Source organism: Gorilla gorilla, chromosome 7, assembly GCF_029281585.2.
Source record: "Gorilla gorilla gorilla isolate KB3781 chromosome 7, NHGRI_mGorGor1-v2.1_pri, whole genome shotgun sequence".
Taxonomy (NCBI): Eukaryota; Metazoa; Chordata; class Mammalia; order Primates; family Hominidae; genus Gorilla; species Gorilla gorilla.
Window position 1 is genome coordinate 33,069,565 of NC_073231.2, and position 24,311 is coordinate 33,093,875.

At 39.7% G+C, this 24,311-nt stretch overlaps 1 protein-coding gene across 5 annotated transcripts in view; it reads right to left on the reverse strand.

The window, feature by feature from the left end:
* Positions 1–24,311, reverse strand: part of INTS9 (integrator complex subunit 9) — a 121,604-nt gene that overhangs the window by 78,460 nt on the left and 18,833 nt on the right. For 2 of the 5 annotated variants that reach the window (XM_019032353.3, XM_055348319.2), the window contains exons 2-4: positions 14,493–14,620; positions 5,247–5,307; positions 2,428–2,490 (exon numbers count right to left, since the gene is read on the reverse strand). In XM_019032353.3, coding sequence (XP_018887898.1) covers positions 2,428–2,490; positions 5,247–5,307; positions 14,493–14,620 — 252 coding nt within the window. Of the gene's footprint in view, positions 1–2,427; positions 2,491–5,246; positions 5,308–14,492; positions 14,621–20,422; positions 20,530–24,311 lie in introns of those variants that run through there. The other 3 variants (XM_055348318.1, XM_055348321.1, XM_055348323.2) reach the window with 3 other exon arrangements.

Sequence of the window (24,311 nt, forward strand, 5' to 3'; positions counted from 1 at the left end):
TCAAGACCAGCTTGGGCAACAAGGCAAAACCCCATCTCTACAAAAAATACAAAATTAGCAGGGTGTGGTTGTGTGCACCTGTGGTCCCAGCTACTTGGGAGGTTGAGGTGGGAGGATGGCTTGAGCCAGGAAGGCAGAGGTTGCAGTGAGCTGAGATCGCACCACTGCACTCCAGCCTGTGAACACAGCCAATTTAAAAAAATTATCAGCTGGGCGTGGTGGGCCACGCCTGTAATCCCAGCACTTTGGGAGGCCGAGGCAGGTGTATCACCTGAGGTCAGGAGTTTAAGACCAGCCTGGCCAACATGGTGAAACCCCTCTCTACTAAAAATACAAAAATTAGCCGGTGGGCACCTGTAATCCCAGCTACTTGGGAGGCTGAGGCAGGAGAATTGCTTGAACCCAGGAGGCTGAGGTTGCAATGAGCCAAGATTGCACCACTGTACTCCAGCCTAGGTGACAGAGCGAGACTCTGTCTCAAAAAAAAAATTTTTCTTTTTATAATAAATTTGTGTATACTTTATGGTGGTAAATGAGAAAACAGACTAGTTTCTATACATATTTTATGCATTCATGACATGCCTAACGTTTTCTTAAGTTTTTTGCTATTTCTAGACTATGCAGTTCATCTGCAAGTTTTTTCAAATTGTCATAATGAAAAACTCCACATGTAAGTGGACTTTCCCAGTTCAAACTCATATTGTTCAAGGGTCAACTGTACTCACATATTTACTTACATATGTTCACTTAATGGAATCCAATAAAGATTACTCTATCTTGAAAACTGCTGTATACAAACACTTGGGGTTCTACAGGCCATAAATTCAATCAAAACAACCCTCATTTACTGGTTGCGTACTGTACTGGGATACAAAGATATTTAAGCTATTTGTACTAGTTTGTAAATTTCATGAGGATTGGGACTAAGGCTGCATGGCTCACCCACAAGTCAGTGAAGACTGGGCTATAATAAGTGCCTCTCTCCTGCTTCCATTACTCTCCCATTTTTTTCCAATCATACAAGACCTGGCTCTACTTTAAAACAGTGACTATTACTAATTTGTGCCCTAACATCTTGCCTGAAAAAATGTATATGGCTCTAGAACCCTAAATATATCAATAATCCTTCAGCTTGGCAAAAATGAACTGTGGAATGGTAACTGTCTAATTTAAAAGCTGAGTACCCTACAGAGCAAGTCAGAAAGCCATCGGGACAGCAATTCATAAATTCTACAGTGGTGTCCATAAATGGAAGGTTGCAGTAGTCAGTGTCACACATGGTCAACTGAAAACAAATGTAGCACCTAGGATTAGGAATCTTCAAACAGATGGGGAACCGCCCTACCAATTCCTAAGTCACAAATAAGGATGACAAAATGACTTTGGTTAACGGTGAGAGGGAGAGCTCTGGATTCTTGGATTCTTTCAGCTTTATGCGTACTACTCAATCTCAAACTTTCTCCCTTATCTGACACCTTCAATTACCACATTTGTCTGTGTTTCTTTTTCTATTTGCTCTGGTACCCTCAAAGACACATATACATACTTCTAAGAGAGACAAAAATGTTGATCTACAGGATATTAAACAAAGTGTAGAAATGGAAAGAGAAGGAAGAAGAGAAAACAAAAATCAGAGAAACTGCACTCCAAATTCTTTTTCTCTTTGGTCCTGAATTTGTGGAACTATTTTTTACAGGCACTGCGATCCACTGGGCATGAGGAAAAAAGAGGATGGCAGCTTCTCATGAACCTGGGAGCAGCTCTGGCTTTCCACATTTCACATGTCTGTTAAGAACCGCACCTAGGCTACTCTGGGTATTAGGCCTCTCAGCTGAGATTAGCTGCCTTGAAAACAAATGGAAACTGATCTTAGTTTCCTTTGAAAGGATGAAACTGGCCCCACACCCTAACAACAAGTCTCACTGTGATAATAATATGTAAGTGATTGTCTTCTATGACTCAGTTCAGAATCTATGAATTTCAAACAATATTCAATATGGTATTTCAAGTCAGCAAGAATTTTTACAGTTTACTGGCATTGGCTAAATAATAGCAATTGTCAATTACCCACCATAAAGCAAGACCAGGACACATAAGGCTAACCTAAGCACACAGGCATCAGAATCACAAAACTAAAAGGCTTGAGTTATTTCCTTACCTTGCTCAAAACTATGCCCTACTAGGAGTATTAGTGGGGATTACAGAAAGAACCGGAAATAGGAAGAAGAGAGTGACGTAAATGATTTACAAACAATATAAAAAGCTGCTAAATGATGACATTTTGGCTGTGTAACAACGTGCCTGGAATAACAGATTCATTTAAACTTGAAAACAGGAAGCTAAGCCTCTTAAAATTATTTCTTGACTTCATTTTGAGCAATTACATAATAAGGTTTGTTTCTACAATAAGATTCACCTTAATCTTACCTCTGGTAAACAGAATTCCGGCACAGAATCCACAAATACATGACCCGAGCACTCCTTTAGCTCCTAAAAGAAATGAAAAGGAAAAATACAAGGAAGAGGTATCCAGTAGATACAGGACCAAAGAAATAAACTCCCCAAACAAAACTTCTCATGAAGAATCACAGACTACTAGAGCTGGAGGGAAGCTGGGAGGTTATTAGGCCGACTGTCCTATGTTTAGGCTCAGGCAGGCCAAGTGTCTTATTAAGGGTAAAATGCTGTTTGGTTGCAGACTCAGGACTTGAAGGCACATTTTTTGACACCTCTTCAAGAAAGCCATGCATGGGTATGTGCTGCTCCCATAACCCACAATCCAGTGGTTTCCAAATAAGGTATGCAAACTGTACTAGCAACACCAGAAGTATGTGGGGACATGGATTACATAAAAGATCCCTGGCCCTATCTAAGACTGAAGGGATCAGAAACTGGGGATGAGGCCATGGAATATGTATTTATAACAAGCACCTCCAGTGATCCTGTTATGCTGTCAGGTTAGGAGTCACAACCCTACATAAACTGTTTAGAAGCTTTTTCTTCACCTACCAAGGGTTGGGAGGAAAGGGGGATGTAAGGAGGGAGAGTTAAGAGCCTGAAACAGGGATTCAACATCTACCACCACCACTACCACCATCACCACCTCCTCCACTACCACGACTACCACCACTACCTCCACCACCACCACCACCACCACCTCCACCTCCACCACCACCACCACCTCCACCTCCACCACCACCACCACCTCCACCTCCACCACCACCACCACCTCCACCTCCACCTCCACCACCACCTCCACCTCCACCTCCACCACCACCACCACCTCCACCTCCACCACCACCTCCACCACTACCACCTCCACCAAAACCACCACTGCCACCACGAATGTAATGTTTTTCCTTGCAGAACATACCATTTATTTAGCATTATAAACCAAATGTATTTATTCAAAAGAAAAAAGCATATGTATAAAGAAATAGATATAGTCCAACTTCTCACCCCACCCATGACTCACCAAATTTAATAAACCTGTCTTTCCCCCACAGGCTGACCCTGAGAAAAGAGTTTGAGAGAAGGTAGTTTATATGGGAGGTGCTGAGAAAACAGAACGGAGAAGTGATCAGTGCAAAGGAAGGTGACAGATAATGGCACTGAGCCACATACAACTTGGGGCAACTGGAACTTATCCCCATGGGGAAACTCAGAAATGGTCTAACACAGACAGTTCTGAGTTATCCCACTGAGGAGCAATGGGGCTGAAATGTTTATATACCAACTTCTGCATTTTGTGCAGCCTCAGGAAAAAACTCTCAGGCAAAGCCATACAGATACCGGGAGCTGGAATTATGACAGACGACAGTGAAATAGCAAAGTCTGAGAGATATGGGTGGGCTACCAATAGGGTCTGCTACGATGCCTCCTGAAGGCCACTAATGCTTTCTCTTCTCACTGACTTTAAACTGAAGTCCACAGTGAATTTTCTGCACCATTAAGGTTAAAGCTACCTATGACTTTACACTGAAACCAGGAAAAGACAGAATGTGATTGACAGTTTCCTTTGCTCTTTCCAGAAAGGGAAAGATACTGTTATAATTTTTTTCTATTATGTTTCCATTAGTCACTCAACATATATTGTACATATCCATATATACATGTATCTATATTTACACATCAGAGTCTGAATGATTTTACTCTCAATCTTTATCTGAAAATAGGGCATTGACTACATAGTACTGGTCCTTTTGAATTTTATAAGTCTCATATCAGAACCTTGATAGACAATTTCCTCCCCTTGCCTTCCACTGTACACTCTGGTTTCTCTCCTGAGTACCATTTAACTAGCGACAGGCTGAGCTGAAAGGAGACTGAACACAGTTCTTAATTACAATGTACCTGCCAGCTAAAAACAAATGAGCAATTATGTTTAATGGGAGAAGACTCCCCACTCCCTTAGGATGAGGTTAAAAATGATTAAAGACAAATCATGGGAAATTTCAAAGCTTTGCCTGGTCTTAAATGGGCTATGTAATCTTCTTCCCCATAATGCTACATTTCAGGACAGGGTGTATGATGAAGTCTCCTCACAGGCTCTCATCCTTCCTGGCCTGCAGAAGCATATTTGCCATTCCAAACACTTACAATGTCACTGTATTTTATTCACCACTCCCTTCTAATGAAATACTCCCACATACACATGCAAGTCATTTCGCTCACAATGCGCTGGTAATGGGATGCTTCGGAGCCTTCTGCAGGGAACAACGATTTATAGCCAGCAGGAGACTCAGGCTGAAATCAGGTGCATAGGTTTCTGAATGTCACATAATTTTACAGTCAGCTCTGAAGAAAATCTGGTGTCAAATTATGCATTTGGCTTGTACTTGAGGCTAGGGTGCAGTTACAGGAATTAATTCTGTAAAAAGGGTACCTCTTTATTTAACAATATCTATTACAAGAGGAAATGCCTTATTTAGATGAATCATGTTAAGCATCTTTAAACTCTTTAGTTTTTCAAATGTGAAACTTAGGAAAGGAAGAATGGATGCAATTCTAGAAATAGCATCCAATTCTAGAATTGGATCTGAATCAGAACAATGACATTCTCTAAAAACATGCTTAAAAACAGTAGTTACCATGTTGTGAAGACCCTAGCATAGATCTTGGGGTTTTTCAGAGAGGAAAAAAAAAAAAAAAAGCCATCAGTCACACTACTACAGGGTGGCTCTGGTATGAGAAGATAGCTTTTCACTGGGTGTAGATAGGCTTTAGTTTGTAGTCTTAGATATTACCTTGTCCAAGAAAGCATTTCCATCCTTCAGGGACCAGCCAGGAAGATTGGACAGCCTGGGACTGCAAAACAAAAGATTAAGATTAAATTAACCTAAATAGATTATAATCCTCATTGATTTCATGGTAACTTACTGTCTCCATAAAGTTAAGAACAGTTTAAAATTACTGGCAGTAGTTCTTACCCTAAATTCCAATCAAAAATAAGAGAAATAACCATGTTGTATCAAGCTTAAAAATTATGTGGCAATAGGATATTAAAAGGTCAAATAGTTTAGTGGAAAATTGGAAAAACTAAAAGAATCCTATGCAAAATAATACAGAAAAAAGAAAGATGAGACATGAGAGCCTTTTATAATTAATTGTCCAATCACCCTGTCTTCTTTCCCATGTGTTTGACAACAGTCCTTAGGACAGGGCAGAATAGGCATCATCTTATTGCAGATGAAAAAACAGATGCAGAGAGGATAGGAGCTCTGATGAGAACACTGCCCTACTATCTACCCATCAGCATTCACAACAAACACGAATACCTGAATTCCAGTTCAATCCATGCTTTGGGTTCACAGCTTTACAAGTGGATTAGTCACCTGTCACCTGTGACTTGAGTTTCCAATTCTGGAGAATGAAGCTAGTTTTCCCAAGTGTTACAAAATGACACCATGTCTAAAGTGAACAGCTTCTAGCAGATGAGGTCAATTTCATGTATATGTTACATTTTAAAAATTTGAATTAAAAAATCATTTACTACTAGTAATCTCAAGATTTAACTGTGTTCTACTAGTTGACCAGAAGAAATATAATGCAAGCTGAAAGTGCCAATAACTCAGGAGAGAAAACAGTATGCTGGTAAAAGTAAAAGCTTAATGAAGAAGGCAATGTGTGAAGAAAAAGCCAACAGGATTCCAAGTTGGATGGTAAAAGGATTTCAGCACTCACTACAAAATTAACTTCTGTGATGCAAAAGTTAAAGGCAAAGTAAGGGTGCGGGACTAAAAGAATCAGAAACCAAGTATCTCTAAGGTCCCTCTTCCTCTTCCCAAAATAATTTGATCAGATGCTAAGTCTGTAATTAGATGATAGGTATGAAAGTCAACACAAAAGCATAAATATGTGAATATCTGTCAATCTTTTAGAAATGGTTAAAAACCTGAATAAAATATAAATGCATCTATTTTCAGAAAAAAGTGAGAATTGGGGGTGGGGTAAGTTTGTTTTTGTTTTTGTTTTTTTGTTGTTGTTGTTTTTTGAGATGGAGTCTCACTCTGTCACCCAAGCTGGAGTGCAGTGGTGCAATCTCGGCTCACTGCAACCTCCGCCTCCCGGGTCCATGCCATTCTCCTGCCTCAGCCTCCCGAGTAGCTGGGACTACAGGTGCCCGCCACCACACCTGGCTAATTTTTTTGTATTTTTAGTAGAGACGGGGTTTCACTGTGTTAGCCAGGATGGTCTCGATCTCCTGACCTCATGATCTGCCCGCCTCAGCCTCCCAAAGTGCTGGGATTACAGGAATGAGCCACTGCACCCAGCCGGGGGTGGGGGGTAAGTTTTAATTATTAGGTTGGTGCAAATAATTCTGACATTAATTCCAAACTTACAGAAAACTTGCAAGGATGTGAATACAATGGACTCCCACATACCCTTTATCTAGATTAACTGTTACATTTTGCCTTTATTTATCCAAAAGTGAGAATGCCATTTCATACTAGAGAATGAAAATCACTACTGGAGGCCAGGTGCGGTGGCTCACACCTGTAATCCCAGCACTTTGGGAGGCCAAGGTGGGAGGATCATTTGAACCCAGGAGTTTGAGCCCAGCCTGGGCATCATAGTAAGACCCTGTCTCTATAATAAATTAAAAAATTAGCAGGCTGTGGTGGTACACGCTTGCAGTCTCAGCTACTTGGGAGGCCCAGGAGGAAGGATCGCTTGAGCCCAGGAGGTCAAGGCTGCAGGGAGCCGTGATCGTGCCACTGCCACAAAGCAAGATCTTGTTTTGAAACAAGACCCTGTCTCAAAAAAATAAAAAAAGAAAATCACTACTGAGAGAATCAAATTTGACTGGTATAAATCACACCTGACAAACTTTTTTTTTTTTTTTTTAAACTCTGGGAGTTTTAAAAAAAGTTTTAAAAATAAACTCTGGGAGTTTTCTGCTGTAATTTTTCAGAAAAATATGCTATTACCATTAGTTGTTTTAATTCCCATCTCATTTCATAGTCATATATTTTGAAGACTTCTCACTTCTTGAAAAATATATTTGCTATCAGATCAGATTAAGAAAGCAAGCATTCCAATAAAAGTGTAATGACAAGACAATGTGGACACTGTTCTCATTTCATGCATGTTAACTCTCTAAAACAAGGTTGTAAATATCTACTTCCCTTTACAAAGAGAACTGGATCAAAGGACACACACTCTGTCCGTTCCCCATCAGACCCACACAAATCAGATGATAGATGCAGTTAGTTGCCCTCAACAAATGTTTAGAAATAGTAAGTTGCTTATCAGAATATAACTAATTTTTTAAAAAGCAAAATTTTCAGGTGTTGTGGTTTAAACTCCTGGAAAACATTCTTTAATAACATCAAGGCCACCTATTATACCTGGGTGGTTACTTTGGGTTAGAGCCACTGCTAGTAGATGAGACTGAATGCTCAAAGGAAATCATAACCACATTGTGACAACGGTGCCAATGACAAAGGGATGCAAATACATCACCACATGGCAAAGAGATGCTGACTATAGAGATGAAAATATTTGCTTACTGTGTTCCAATGAGTTAACGAATAAACCATAAAGAGTAAATTTTAAGTTACCAAAGGGGAAGGGACTTATTTTTTTGCTTTTAATGATTACAAAGTTCGACTGTGTAAACTTTGTAAACGAGGAGATAGAGATCTTTCCACAGAAATCTAATAAAATGGCTGGGCATGGTGGCTCATGCCTATATTCCCAGCACTTTGGGAGGCCGAGGCGGGTGGATCACCTAGGTCAGGGGTTCGAGACCAGCCTGGCCAACATGGTGAAACCCTGTCTCTACTAAAAATACAAAATTGTCCAGGTATGGTGGTGTGTGCCTATAATCCCAGCTACTTCAGAGGCCGAGGCAAGAGAATCACTTGAACCTGGGAGGCAAGGGTTGCAGTGAGCCAAGATGGCGCCACTGTACTCCAGCCTGGGCAAAAAGAGCAAAACTCCATCTCAAAAAAAAAAAAAAAAAAGAAAGAAAGAAAGAAAGAAAATCTAATAAAATATGGGAGGTAAAGGTACCAAAAAAATGATTATAGAAGAGCACATCTTTGCACCCACTATTTTACTAACATTTCTTAGGAAAAAAGGATACCATTAAAATTTTTAGTCAAAAAATGTATGAAAGATTTATTTTTAAAGTAATTGTTTATTTTGGAAAAATAGGTAAATTATTCTAAGATTTCTGTGGAAAGATCTCTATCTCCTTGTTTACAAAGTTTACACAGTCGAACTTTGTAATCATTAAAAGCAAAATAACCTAAGACAAGTAATCTATTGCCTAGGAAAATACTGAAGAGAAGATTGAACATTATACGTAATTTCTTTTGTTTTTTTTGTTTTTTGAGGCGGAGTCCCACCTCCTGGGTTTGCACCATTCTTCTGCCTCAGCCTCCCGAGTAGCTGGGACTACAGGTGCCTGCCACCACGCTCGGCTAATTTTTTGTATTTTTAGTTAGAGACAGTGTTTCACTGCGTTAAGCAGGATGGTCTCAATCTCCTGACCTCGTGATCTGCCCGCGCCTCAGCCTCCCAAAGTGCTGGGATTACAGGTGTAAGCCACTGCGCCTGGCCCACAATTTCTTTTTTATTTTTACTAGAGACAGAGTCTTACTCTGTCACCCAAGCTGGAAAGCACTTGTGTGATCACAGCCCACCACAGACTCGAACTCCTGCGCTCAAGTCTCAGCCTTCCGAGCAGCTGGGACTACAGGTACATACCACCATATCCAGGTATGAAATGTGTTACTTTTATAATCAGAAAATAATAGTGAAAGAGTCATGAGTCCATTCTTTCATTTATTCAAAAAATATTAACAAGCTTAATACTCAGTGCAAACTGTTGGAATGATAGTAAATAAACAATCCTTTCCTTTCAAGAGTTTGCAATCTAGTATAGGGAGAGAGTCATTACACCAGAATAAAATAAGAGCTCTGACAGGGGTACGCAGGAGGTTCCATGGGTTCACACAGAAAGGGCACTGTTGACAGTTTGCAGTGAGGTGGTAGAGCAGAAAACAGGAGTTAGGAAGTGAAGGTAGAGGAGATCTTTCAAGAAGAAGGAAACAGGGAAGAGCCTCATCACAAGGTGCAGTGTTGCAGGCAAGTGAGGTGTTCATATTTTCACTCACTGAATCTTTATTCGCGTGTCACTTTAGGAATCTTTATTTGCATGTCAAGATGCTGGTGATAGGACTAGGTGCCAGCGATAGGACTGTGAGCAAAACACTCCCTCCTCCTGAGGAAGCAGGCAAGGCACATGAATCCAGTCAGCATGCAAATTGATGGGGACAAGTGGAGGCAGCATCAAAAGATTTCCCTGGGGACATGAGGACTGAGTTGAGATCTGCACAGGAGCAGAGTCAAGGGGAAACTGAGGGCAGGGCCTGAAGGAATAGAGAAAGTTTAGCTCCCACTTACAGGTGAGAACATACAGAATTTGGTTTTCTGTTCTTGTGTTGATTCACCAAGAATAATGGCCTCCAGCTGCATCCATGTCACTACAAAGGGCATTATTTTGTTCCTTTTTCTGGCTGTGTAGTATTCCATGGTGAACAGCCCAGCAGGTTCCTTCAGTCCTTCTCACCATGAACACCTTCCATGAGGGTTATTCACATGGAACTTTGAGCAGATTCCAAGACATTCCCTCCCAGTCCCCATCCAGCTAGAACGCCATCATTATGTCCTTCCTACATCAAAACTGTAGTCATAGATGATCTCACAGAGTCTTCCAAGCTGGAGAAACAATACATGTGACAGCTCTGAGGAAGGAGTCAGAAGATTTCTTTGAAACTATTTAATAGAAGGAAACAAAGAACAAGAGGCAGAGTATAAAGAAGGTACTGGAGGGGCAGGCATGAAGCCTGATACACTGAGATGAGTGTGGTGTTTATCCTAAGAGCAATGAAAAACCACTGAAAGGTTTTAAACAAGTAAGATAAGATTTGATTTGTGCTTCTACAAGATGACTGTGGGGAAAATGGAACCATGTGCCTTCTGATAATAGATACTATCATTGGCATGGTATTCCTACCAAAAACAGTAACCCCAACCTAATCATGAGGGAACATTAGACAAACCCAAATTGAAAGTCGTTATATGAAATAATTGGCCATACTCTTAAAAACCTCAAGGTCATAAAAGACGGACTGGGAAAGTCTTCCAGATTAAAGGAGTCTGAAGAAATGACAGCTAAATGCAATGTGGATGGGATGTGGATGAGATCCTGGAACAGAAATTACCATTTTTCTCTTTTGCTATAACGGGTTTCATAGTGAATTATGACTTGGTAAAAGTGCAGACATATGTATAAGGTATACAGATTAGACACTGGTATACTATCAATGTAAATCCTCTGATTTTGATTTTTGTACCACGGTTATGTTAGAGGATGTCCTTGCTCTTTGGAAATACACTCAAGCATTTATGGGTGAGGAGGATCATGCCTGCATCTCACTCTCAAATGGGTCAGAAAAAAATTATGTGTATACATACCAAGAGGAAATGATAAAGCAAATTTGCTAAAATGCCAATAAATTGGTAAAGGCAATTAGGAATTGCTTGTACGATTTTTGCAGCTTTTCTGTAAATCTGTAGGATTTCAAATAAAAAGTCACACAAAAAAGATGACTCTTGATTGAGACAGGGTCAAGATGAGAATTGATGAAACTGGTGAGGAGGCTTTAGTAATGATACCTATAAAAGACGAGAATGACTACAGCAGCACTGAAGAGAAGTGACTGGATTTTAGAACTATTTAGAAGGTAAAAGTGTCAAGGCTTTATCAAAGACTGAATATGGAGCAGGGAGGAAGAGGGCTGCATCAAAGTTAACTCCCAGTTTTCTGGTTTTTATAAAAGGATACCATTTACTAAGATAGGAACTTGAAGAAAACCCTATCTGGAAGGATACATTTTCCTCTTCTGGACCCAGTCTGATCATGAAAAAAAGTTTGAGGGCATGTTGAATTTTTTTGTTGTTGTTGTTTTTTTGAGACACGGTCTCTCTCTCTCTCTCTCTGTCACCCAAGCTGGAGTGCGGTGGCACAATCATGGCTCACTGCAGCCTCGACTTTCTGGGCTCAAGTGATCCTCCTGCCTCAACCTCCCAAGTCAGCTAGGACTACAGGCACACACCACCATGCCTAGCTAATTTTAAAATTTTTGGTAGGCATTTTGGACACATCAATCTGGAACTTGGAAAAGAGTTACTAACTAAAGATACACATTTGTAAGTTGCTGTTTGGATGGTTATTGCAGCTCTGAGCAATTTACTTTTTATTATTTCAACTTGTATTTAGATTCATAGGGTACATGTGCAGGTTTGTTACCTGGTTATATTTCATTATGCTGAGGTTTGGGGTACAACTGATCCTGTCACCCAGGTAGTGAGCAGCATAGTAGCCAAGAGTTAGTTTTTCAATCCTTGGCCCCTCCTTCTCTAGCCCTTCTAGCAGTCCCCAGTGTCTATTGTTGCCATCTTTATGTCCATGTGAACCCAATGTTTAGCTCCCACTTACAAATGAGAACACGTGGTATTTGGTTTTCTATTCTTGTGTTAATTCACCAAGAATAATGGCCTCCAGTTGCATCCATGTCACTGCAAAGGGCATGATTTCATTCTTTTTTTACAGCTGTGTAGTATTCCATGGTGTATATGTACCACATTTTCTTTATCCAGTCCACTGCTGAGGGGCACTTAAGTTGCTTCCATGTCTTTACTATTATGAATAGTGCTGAGCATTTATTAAATGCCCTTAGTGGAGAATATGATGGGGCCAAGCAATGAACACCGAAGATGTCAATACATGATGGCCAATTAGAGGAAAACACATCTCCAAAGTATACAGAGAAAGAAGGGTCACAGAGGTAAGAGGAAAACCAGGAATGCATTATCATGGAGGTCAGTGCTGCTGAATGCTCAAATAAGATGAGGACTGACAAATGCCCATCACATCTAATAACATGGAAGTCATGTGGGACCTAAGAGGTTCTAGTGGAGTGGTGCGGGCAGAGTGAAGACTGGACAGGGTTTAGAAATGCTGAAGGGGAAAAAGGAATTGAGAGGTCAAAAATTGTTTTTTAAATTTTAAGTTAAAAGTGAATGATTATAATTAAATGACAATCAAGACGGAAAAGTCCAAGACAAACCAAAGATATAATAATTTAATTAATTAGTTAATTATAATAGTAAAAGGACTCTGAAAAAGTGACGCGTATGGAATCCAGAGAAGATAAAGCAATTCATTCATACAACAAATACTTACTGAGTAGCTACCACATGCCAAGAATAGTTCTAGGCTGTGGGGATACAATGGAGAACCAAATTCCCTGCCTTTATGAAACTTACATGTAGTGGAGAAGAAAGACAATAAATATATACTTATAATGTAATAAGTGCTATGAAGACAAAGCAGCTGAGGGGATAGAGGGCCAGGAATACCGTTTTAGGCAACTGTGTCCTGGTCTGAGCAAAAGGAGACACCTTTTGTAAGAAACCGTATGGATAGCTAACCATTCTCCTAGTAGAACTTCCCTCTGAGAGTGAAAGAATGGGAAGGGGAAGAGAGGGAAAGAGAATTCCAGTGCTGAGCCAGGACCATGAGAACAGTAGAACTGGGTAAGGATGAGAGTGAACAGGAACGGTTAAACATGCAGCTGGGATTGTCTGCCCTCGTCCAGTTCTCATCACCTAGGAAATTCATGACCCCACAGAGCAGGTTGGGCTCCCTTTTGGAATCTCTCATGGTATCTTAGATTTTATTTTTAAAGTAATTATCCTAAATATATATACTTGTTTTCTAGTCACAAGTGTAATTAAATCTTCATCTGTGTGATGTCTTTCTCCCTGATAGACTAAGTTCCATGAGGGAAAGTAGGTTATTCTGTTCATCTCTAAATCCTCTGGTCCAGAACAGTGCAGATTTTTAAGAAACATCAAACAAATAAACATTTTGCTCTCTGGGGGGAAAAAGACAATAATATCAGGCCATTTTATTAGGAAATAACCAATTGTCATGTAAACAAGCTCCTCCCAATCCAGTTTTTGGGCAATATCTGTGGGTGGCACATGTATTTCTAAATGCTGGGTGTAATTATAACTGAATTCCATCTGCTTTGCATAAAATGTAATCTGGAATTATCTCTGACTTTATCCTCACACCACCTTACTGTACCCCTTATCTCAGAAAAATCAATAGCTGATGATAATTTTTCTAGATGGTTCATCGGGTTATCACTGTGAATAATCATTGTACTCAGTGATGTCTTCAGGAATGACTGAGATAAACTAGAAAGCTTACCCAGCTTACTATGCTTTTAAGCTCTTAAATCTGCTTTAGATAGCTTTTCCATATCCTATCTTGTATGTGGTGTCACTTTTTGCTACTGTAAGTATATTTGCTTCAACAAGGTAGCCACTTCTTTTATAAACTGTTTCTAAATAGTAGTATGCTGGGAAACCAATTTCCTAAGGCAAAGTCTTATTTAAGCATAAACAGTGCTATTGTAGGCCTGAGGCAATCTGTCTCATTTAAGATATGAACTTGGGCTACATATGTGGTTCTAAATCTAAAGTTGACTTAGTATGAAAATAATGCACAGATGCCTGTCAAAAAGAAATGTCAGACTCTATGCTGTTAAGTCTCTGCAAAGGCTGCTAAATAATTCTAAAATTCAATTCTTGGGCTCATCAGTTGACCATTTACCAGCTCTTATGTGAATTAGCAAGAAAGATGAAATATACATGACCTAAGTTGTACTGAGCAGTTGCAGGAACATTTTACAGAAGCTCAGAAGAACTTATAATAAAGAAGCCAATCAATAAATCAATAGAACACTTTCCATCAGCTCAGCCAAAGGAAATTATTTTGATAAAGAACATTTTTAAGGAAACAAAGCAAACTTACAATATACTAGGTACTAGTAACCTTCATACTAATGGTACCATTTTTCAGCAAACTTAAAGCTCATTTTGTCTTTGGCTGCACCAGCACATACCTTTGAACAAGTGGCAAAGGAAGGAAATTGAGGGTAGAAGTCATGTCCAGTCCGCAGTCCAACATAATGGTGGTTGATTTGAATTTGAGCACATTGCATGGTAAGGTTGGGTGCCCTGACAGGCAATACTGAAAAAAATTAAATCACTTTGATCAGTAATCAATTACAGAAGAATCCTGCAAAGTAAAGTGAATTAAATAACACTGACGATCTTCTCTCATAAGACCAGCGTGTTAAGTTCAGCTAACTTTCTATGTGGCTTCCGCCCTTTTACTGCTTGGGGACTACTTTCCCTGGCCGTTCAAAATACTCAAAAGTCTCAGATCACACCCATCTGTCTTTTCACAGGGTGCCAAGGCAAGCCCGGTTTTACACGGGCCACAGTTATTCAAAATAGAAGGTTTCAAGGCTATGGTTATTCATTCCGTTCTCACAAGGCACTGGTGAATTATCATTTTCCCCTTGGTACGTAAGTACTGTCTAAAGCTGTGGATGTCAATGAAACTCTAAGCTGGACACTCAAACTGTGCTCTAGGTTTGGTTTTCTCCCCTTGTAAATAAGTGACCTTCCTCAAAGAGGAACTGGTTAGAAAGGTTAACTAACAAGCATGAGTAAAGGTTTATGCTCAGTCTTGTCAGAAGAAATGACTCAAAAGGACAAGTGACTTCCCTGATGTGCAGACACTAAGCAGGAGTGTGGGAACCTACTTCCAGACAAGTAGGAATCTCTTGCCTGTGGCAGCAGAGCTCAGAAGTCAAAGGGGCACAAGCCACAATGGCGTCTTCAAAGGAGAGTGAACACAACACACTGACCCGAAACATTTCTCATGTTCTCCTCAATGTTGTGGCAGTGACAGATCTGCCACACTGAAAATATCTATATGGGACATGCTCTGCCACCTTTAATAATTCTATTGCTGCTCCGAAAAGAAATGGAAGAAGACCCTTTCCCCAACTTTTAAAGCCCTCCCTTGAGCAACAGAGCCCAGAAAACAAAGGGAACAGTGTGCTGAATCCACGAGCAAGTCCATTCTCTCCTTTTTTTTTTTCCCCTTGAGATGGAGTCTCACTCTGTTGCCTAGGCTGGAGTGCAGTGGTGTGATCTCAGCTCACTGCAACCTCCGCCTCCCTGATTCAAGCGATTCTCCTGCCTCAGCCTCCCAAGTAGCTGGGATTACAGGTGTCTGCCACCATGCCTGGCTGGTTGTTTTGTATTTTTAGTAGAGATGGGGTTTCACCATGTTGGCCAGGCTGGTCACAAACTCCTAACCTCAAGTGATCCGCCCGCCTCCTTGGCCTCCCAAAGTGCTGGGGTTATAGGCGTGAGCCATGGCGCCCGACCCTCTCCTGATTTAAGCACAAAGACAGCACGAGTGAGAGTGAAGCTCCATCAATGCCCAGCCCCATATGGCCTCAGTCACTTAGGCTAAGTCTTTCCAGGTATTTGTTGCTCTGTTGGGTCTATCTTTGTAGTGGATGAATTTTCCACTTTTCTCCAGAGGATGTTACAGGAACTGATAATTTTTTGAAAACTGCATGTTCTAAAAATGGTAAGGCCAAGAGCCAAGAAGTTGTATTTTGCAAGCTGCTTCTGCATTCCAAGTTTATGTATGATGATTATATTTTACCAAACCAAAATTCACAACTCATGATCTGAAAAGATACAAGGCACTTACGATGAAAACAATACAAATTATTTAAAACTGCAATTGTCCTGAAGAAGTCTAGGATCCATGATTTTGGTAATTACACTTTACATAAGTTCCTTCTTTGATAGGTATCAGGATTACAGAAAATTTTTTCCTCCTAATTAAGACAGAGATATTCCTGTCCCCACCCTCCATCTGGTTCCCTATTGCTACTTGGTCTTTATCCCCATCTAAGAACTATTTGTTAAAGATAAACTATCTCAAAATGAACACAAAGCATCATGTTAAACTTGCTCCAAATATAGCAAATGTTCCAGGAAAAGCTTTCCTATATTTCTCCTTTCAAAAATAAGAAAAAATCAGATACTCAGAAAAGCATGGAAGAAAATAAAATGTGTGTAACAGTTATTTCTGAGTGGGAAGATTATTGTCCGATTTTCTTCTTTCAGCTTTCTCCATTTTCCAAAAGTTCAGCAATGAGCTTTTACTACATTTTTATAATCAGAAAAAATATGTGATTAAAACAAAACAGACAATTTAGCCAGCCACATTGAATGACAAAATATTTTTTGTCTTCCTCCTTAATTCTAAATTATGGAGGATAAGGTACACCAGAAAACAGAAGAATATGTAAAATTTTTAAAAGCTGATGCTCAAAAGATTTCAGCAAAGAAAGTTCACTGAAAGACTTTACTTTTGTTACTGTCCTTAAAGGCCAAAGGCCAAAGGCCAAAGGCCAAAGTGAGGAATGCTGTCTAACGGCTACCACCGGCTGGAACAAACATTTTCAGAGCACTGACGAAAGGTGCCAGGCCCCGAGCTCATTCGTCTTATTTGTATGGATGAGAAGGTTGAGCTCTACCCAGTTTCAGAAGCTTTTCTGGGAAGAGCTGAAGACACACAGCGAGGTCCCTCTGACTCCAAAGATCCCACTCATGCTTCCCAAACTGCACTGCTCACCGTGGGTCAACTGAGTGCACGGGAGCATAGAGTGGCTGCCTGAGGTTCACACACTTGTACAGGAGGCGCTTGCAAAGGGCCCAGACCCTGTGGCCTCCAGCGATACTCTTTGTGCAATTCCAGTTTTCTTCCTCTGTCACCAAGCAGCATATCATCTACTGAGGGTTATGAGACTAAGGCACAAAACCAGTAAGTAATTATGGAAATAAAATTATCTACAATCACACCAATCTGATTATCATTTTTATATTCCATCTTTTTTCATATTTGTAAAAGCTGTAATTTTAGTATTCATACTGCTGTGTGTGCTGCTTCAACTCTTGATGACTATGTTTTCCTCATGTTACATAACACTTAATTTTTATTGGCCTAAGTAAATATACCATGGTTTGTTTGGTCATGCATTCCCTTATTGTTGAACATAGAGGGTTGTTTCCTGTCACCCTACTATCACAAGCATGGCTGTGGTGATCACTTTAGTGCGTAAGTCTTTTTCCATACTGGACTATTTTTTTAAGATGATTCCCAGAAGTGGCACTAACTGGGTCAAAAAAGATGAGTATTTTACGGCTCTTTCAATCTGCCAAAATGCTTTCCAAAAAGGACTGTACTTATTTACAATGTCATTGGTAATATATCAGAAGATCTGTTTCACTGCTCAAACCCATGAGCATTATATTCAAAACCATTTAGAATCTGTACTGAAATGCAGCTATCACCCTAGTAGTAGCCATGTAGAGGTAATTAAATGACCCTAACCAACGAAAGTTAACTATTTGATAAGTGGCTTTAGTTCTGAGAGGCAGTTTGGTGCAATGATATAAAGTAGGGAGTTTGAAGTTAAGACTGCCTGGGCTCAAATCTCGGCTGCACTCAGTGTTAATGTGTGATTTTGGGAAAGTTACTTAACTTTGGACTGTTAAGGTGCAGTAATAGAACCTATCCTTGTAGCAGAGTTGCTCGGAGGACTAAATGAATGGATACACTGCCTGGTACACAGTAAGTGCTCTTAGTTACTATCAGTTATAAAATCATTAAGGGGCTGAAGAGGTCATTTAAGTTTGGATGGAGTAATTTATATTCTACAGCGGCATTCACTAACATCTTTACATGTGTATCCCCTAAGACTAGGTGAAGTGAATGAACAATTTTATAAATAGTTCCCATTTTGCTGGTCTGCTCTTCAGGAAGATAGATCCACTAGTAAGTACAGAATAATCTTTATTTTTTTCTAGCTTAACAAGCCCATAGCAATGCTTTCATGTTCATTTTATTTCTACTTAATTAAAAAGCTACAAGTTTTTCTGTGATCACAATCTACAGTTGGCTCTCCATATGCATGGCTTCTGCATCCACGATTCAACCAACTACAAATGGAAAAATATCTGAAAAGATAAAACTACAAATAATAAAATATAACAATACAGCAAAAGTTATATAAATTTTAAAATGCAGCCTGGGCGTGGTAGCTCACTCCTGTAATCCCAGCACTTTGGGAGGCCAAGGCGGAAAGATCACCTGAGGTCAGGAGTTCAAGACCAGCCTGACCAATACGGTGAAACCTCGTCTCTACTAAAGATACAAAAATTAGCTGGGCATGGTGGCGCATGCCTGTAATCCCAGCTACTTGTGAGGCTGAGGCTGAGGCAGGAGAATCACTTGAGCCCAGGAGGCAGAGGTTGCAGTGAGTTGAGATCAAGCCACTGCACACCAGCCTGGGTGACAGAGCAAAACTCTGTCTCAAAAAACAAAAACAAAAACAAACAAACAAAAAGCAATGTACAACTACTTGCACAGCAATTATATTGTATTAGACGTTATCTGCTGTGGGTATGGAGGGACTACTATACTATCTGTATTTCCCTGTGTGCCTTTTTTTCATAGAATAACTGGAAAATGGTTTTGAAAGTTACATATGGGTAAGATAAACATTATTTATATTTTTTGAATAAAAATTTTATCAGTTATACTTAGTGTATGTATTTCTCATTCTGTTATTTTCATTAAAAAGCTTTTATCATGGGCAGGCATGGCGGCTCATGCCTATAATCCCAGCACACTGGGAGGTCAAGGCAGGAGGATAACTTAAGGCCAAGAGTTCGAGGCAAGTCTGGACAACACAGTGAGACCCTGTCTGTACAAAAAATAAAAAAAATTAGCCAGGTGTGGTGGCACACAACAGATGCCAGAAGACAATTGGAGTAGTATCTTTGGGGTTTTAAGGTAATTTGCTACCCCGTAATTCCAACACCATCATTGTCGAGAAGTAAAGTTAAGACATTTTCAAACCAATAGTAACTAAGAATTCACTATTTCAACACCATCGCTGAAGGAGGTATATTCAAGACTATATTTCAGGAAGAAGGGAGTTGAACTCAGAAGAAATGGGATACAAGAAGGATTGGTGAGCAAATAAATTGGTTAAAATATTGTTAAATAATAAGTATTTTAAAAGTCAAATAATTCATTGACTCTAAAATATGATTAAAACATGTCTGTCTTTTATTTACACACCACTGAGAAAAACAGCAACAATGAGAAATCATAACACAGTGCTTTAATGATGGGACTGAACAGTGCATTATATTATTACACTAACTTCTTTTTTCTTTGAAATTCCTTTCATCTAGTGTAAGAAATTTATCATTTGTCTTCATGTGCATGAGAACGAGATATGGAATCCTGTTGTGCATATCTTGGTTATAAAACATCAAAGCTTCAACTTGGCCAGATGCGGTGGCTCACGCCTGTAATCCTAACATTTTGGGAGGCTGAGGCAGGTGGATCACTTGAGTGATTAGCCCAGCGTGGTGGTGCGCACCTGTAATCCCAGCTACTTGGGAGGCTGAGGCAGGAGAATAGCTTAAACCCAGGAGGCGGAGGTTTCAGTGAGCTGAGATTGCACCACTGCACTCCCTCCTCAGAGACACAGCGAGACACCGTCTCAAAAAAGAAAAAAAATCAAAGTTTCAACCTGTACTCAGTTTTCATAGTAAAAAAATCTCAGAGAATCAGAAGAAAAAATAAAAACAAAAAATCATAATAACTAAAACTTGAAAATCAAGAAATAACAGTATAATCATATTATTGAAAAATATAAAGGTAACTAGCAGAGTCAAAAAGGTTACCTCTTAAATTTGGGAACTGGGGACTGAGAGTTTTTACAGTTTGTAAAACTATTTGATTCATTTTTAACTGTGCGGATATAAAATTTTATTAAAAAAAACACATTAGACAATGATTCACCGAATTAAAAAAAGTGGATGTATCTATACGATTTATAAATAAACCTAGAAGCCTATTTAGAAATAGCCCACCTACTTGGGAGTTTGAGGCAAGAGGACTGCTCACACCCAGGAGTTGAAGGCTATAGTGTGCTGTGATCATGCCACTGCACTCCAGCCCAGGCAACAGAGCTAGACCCCATCTCTAAAAAAAAAAATAAGTAAAATTTTTAAAAACTTGGAAATAGATTTTAAGACAAAGATTATTACATAATCATAAACAGTTCACTGGTAATATATAATAACTGTGACACTTATGTACAAGCAACGTAGCCTCAAAATACATGAAGCGAAATTTGACAGAATTACAAAGATTTCTGGGGAGAAATCTGCTGCCAGTCTAGCTGGTGTTTTAAGCTGCTATTAAAATATTCTCTTTGTTGTTGGTGCTCTGATTTTTCAAAAAGATGTGCACGGGTATGAGGTATAACTTACTTTCCTTTTGGTTTATGCTTCTAACACATAAGAACTCATCTTTCACAACTGTGAAAAATACTGTCAGCCATGATCACTTTGAATACGGCCTCTCTCCATTTTTTCTAGTTTCTACTTCTGGAATGCCTATTAAATGCATGTGGTAATGTTTCATTTTACTCCCCCCTCCCTGTGACTAAATTATCATTTTTTTTTTTGCTATTTATAGTGCATTCTGGGTATTTTCTTCAGATTTATCTTACATTTTGCTAATTCTTTCTTTAGTGGTGTCAAATCTGCTATTTAACCAATGGGTTAAATACTGAAATTTTCTTCCTAGTGACTATGTTTTTCAAATCTAGAAGTCCTCTTTCCTTATTGAAAACAGCATCTTATTCTTTTCAAAGGTTTGCATTCCTTCATACATGCCTTTAAATCACTTTCACATATTAAGAGTCTCCATGTTACACGATTTTCTGAAGTTCTTGGTAGTCTTATTATGACTACTCATCCTAACTCATGGTGGATTTCAGATCCTTTAACAGTTTGCATGGTGAGCTCATTTTTAGCAGGGCTTTGTGGGAATTCTGTGGGAACTCTATGAGGAATGGGTTGGGGCCGGTCCGCAATAAATGTCACCACTTTGAGACCATTTTATGTTGATTTCTCAGCTTAAATATCTGTACTATAAGGGACCATATGCGTCAGACTCTCAACACTCTCAAAGCACTGGCCCAAGCTCCTTGCAGAGATGAGCTTCCTTACAGACCCCAGGAGCAAACAAATGAAATTTTCCTAGTACTCCTTTCACTGATGTATACAGTCCTTGGGAGTTTCTTGGTTATCAATCTTGAAATACGCATTTTGAATGTTACATTTATTACTAACAAGATTAAGTCATATTATGTTAAGGTTTCAGCAAATCTAATACTTTAAAAATCTGCTGGCCAGGCGTGGTGGCTCACGCCTGTAATCCCAGCACTTTGGGAGGCCGAGGCGGGCAGGTCATGAGGTCAGGAGATCGAGACCATCCTGGCTAACACGGTGAAACCTCATCTCTACTAAAAATACAAAAATTAGCCAGGCATGGTGGCGGGAGCCTGTAGTCCTGGCTACTGGGGAGGCTGAGGCAGGAGATTGGTGTGAACCCGGGAGGCGGAGCTTGCAGTGAGCCAAGATCGCGCCACTGCACTCCAGCCTGGGTGACAGAGCGAAACTGTCAAAAAAAAAAAAAAAAAAAAAAAAAAAAAGAAAAGAAAAATAAAAAATCTGCTTTCCAGCCAGGTGTGGTGGTTTATGCCTGTAATCCTAGCACTTTGAGAGGCCGAGGTGGGTGGACTGCCTGAGCTCAGGAGCTGGAGACCTGCCTGGGCAACATGGTGAAACCCCACCTCTACTAAAATACAAAAAATTAGGCTAGAAGCGGTGGCTCATGCCTGTAATCCCAGCACTTTGGGAGGCCAAGGCGGGTGGATCACTTGAGGTCAGGAATTCAAGACCAGCCTGACCAACATGGTAAAACCCTGTCTCAACTGAAAAAACAAAAATTAGCTGGGCGTCGTGGCATGTGCCTGTAATCCTAGCTACTTGGGAGGCTGAGGCAGGAGAATCACTTGAACCCAGGAGGCGGAGGTTGCAGTGAATGGAGATTGTGCCACTGGACTCCAGCCTAGGTGACAGAGTAAGACTCCGTCTACAAAAAAAAATTAGCCAGGTGTGGTGGCGTGCGCCTTAATCCCAGCTACTTGGGAGGCTGAGACAGGAGAATCACTTGAACCTGGGAGGCGCAGGTTGCAGTGAGCTGAGATTAAAAAAAAAAAAAAAAAAGGCTATACAAACAAAATGACAGCCAGCCAACTTAATCTCACAAAAATCTTTAAAAGCAGTATGAAATACTGTGAACTTCCTAAAAAAAATTTGGCAAATTAGTAAATTTGGCAATTTGGTAATACGACAAATTGAAATTTAGTGAACTGACTTTGGGTAACAAGTCTGTTTTTGTTTTTTGCAAAAAGAACCATAGACTGAAACATCATCTATGTTCTTTTCTCTAGTCTTGTTTAAAGTAATTAAAATACGCATAGTTATTATGCTATGGTGTTTATTAGGTATCGGGTACTCTGTAAGAACTTTATATTTTAACTCTTACAATCCTCCCAAGAATGCCATGAGGTAGGAATCATTTTCTCATTTTACAGATGAAAAAAATGAGGCATAGGAAGTATAAAACTTTCACATGATCCTAAAGTTCTAAGAAAACGTGCCAGGACTTGAACCTGGACAGTGAGCTCCGGAATCAGTACAGTTAGCCAACACAGCATACACACCGTGTTACACAGTATGAAAGGCATTGTCAGAGACCTAAAGACATATTATTTTTTGCAGAGGTGGTATAATCTAAAAGGCCTTATTTTGAATTGGTAAGAATGCAGATGAGTTTATAATCTGGTTCTGAACAAAGAGGATTAGTTAGCTGACTGATGCAATAAAGGTCCCAAGTAAATTAAATTATTAAATTGCCCTGCAATCCATCATAAGCAGTAATTTTCTTTTGTTGGTTTTCCTTTCCATTCAAAAACAGTGAGAAGATTCTCTTACTGTAAAGTAGTTCTGCTGTTGAAACTGACTTTAATTATCTGTACTGTAACCTGTAACTTCTAGGCTGAACTGATGCCAATAGCTTTTTACTCTCGCTTGAGAGAACTGCACAGTCATAAAGAAACTGTTTTTTTTTTTAAATAGGCAATAGTGTTAATGAAGTAAGTTGTAAATGACATCACCAATTTTTTCCGTTTTCTATTTAACCAACCCATGTATCACATCATCCAATATCTCATTTGACATCAGCATAAAGTACTAGTTCTAACTTTGCTGATACATTGATGTTAGCCTGAATGAATCCCTAAATTCTATGGGTCTCAAATATCTTCATCTGACAAATGAGGAGATTTAACTACATTATTTTAAGCTTTCTTTTAACACAAAAATGTTGTTTCTCATTATTCCACCATTTCACTGGGTCAGTCAAAACTCCTCTTTTATATAACCTGTCACCAACACGTTTGTGACATTGTGCTCTTTATAATTGACTTTCTGGGCTGGATGCGGTGGCTCATGGCTGTAATCCCAGCACTTTGGGAGGCCGAGGCGGATCACCTCAGGCCAGGAGTTCAAGACCAGCCTGGCCAACATGGCGAAACCCCGTCTCTACTAAAAATAGAAAAATTCGCTGGGCGTGGTGGCACGTACCTTTAATCCTAGCTACTTGGGAGGCTGAGGCAGGAGAATAGCTTGAGAAGGCAGAGGTTGCAGTGAGCAGAGATCACACCATTGCACTCCATCCTGGGCTACAGAATGAGACTTCTGTCTCAAAAAAAAAAAAAAATGACTTTCTGAAAATGTAAAAAACTATACAATGCACAAGCTGGAACCAATTTCAACATCATCTAAATGCTTCCTTTAAAAAAAAATATTTTATTATTTTCTTTCAAAAAGTTTAAAATAGAGATGGG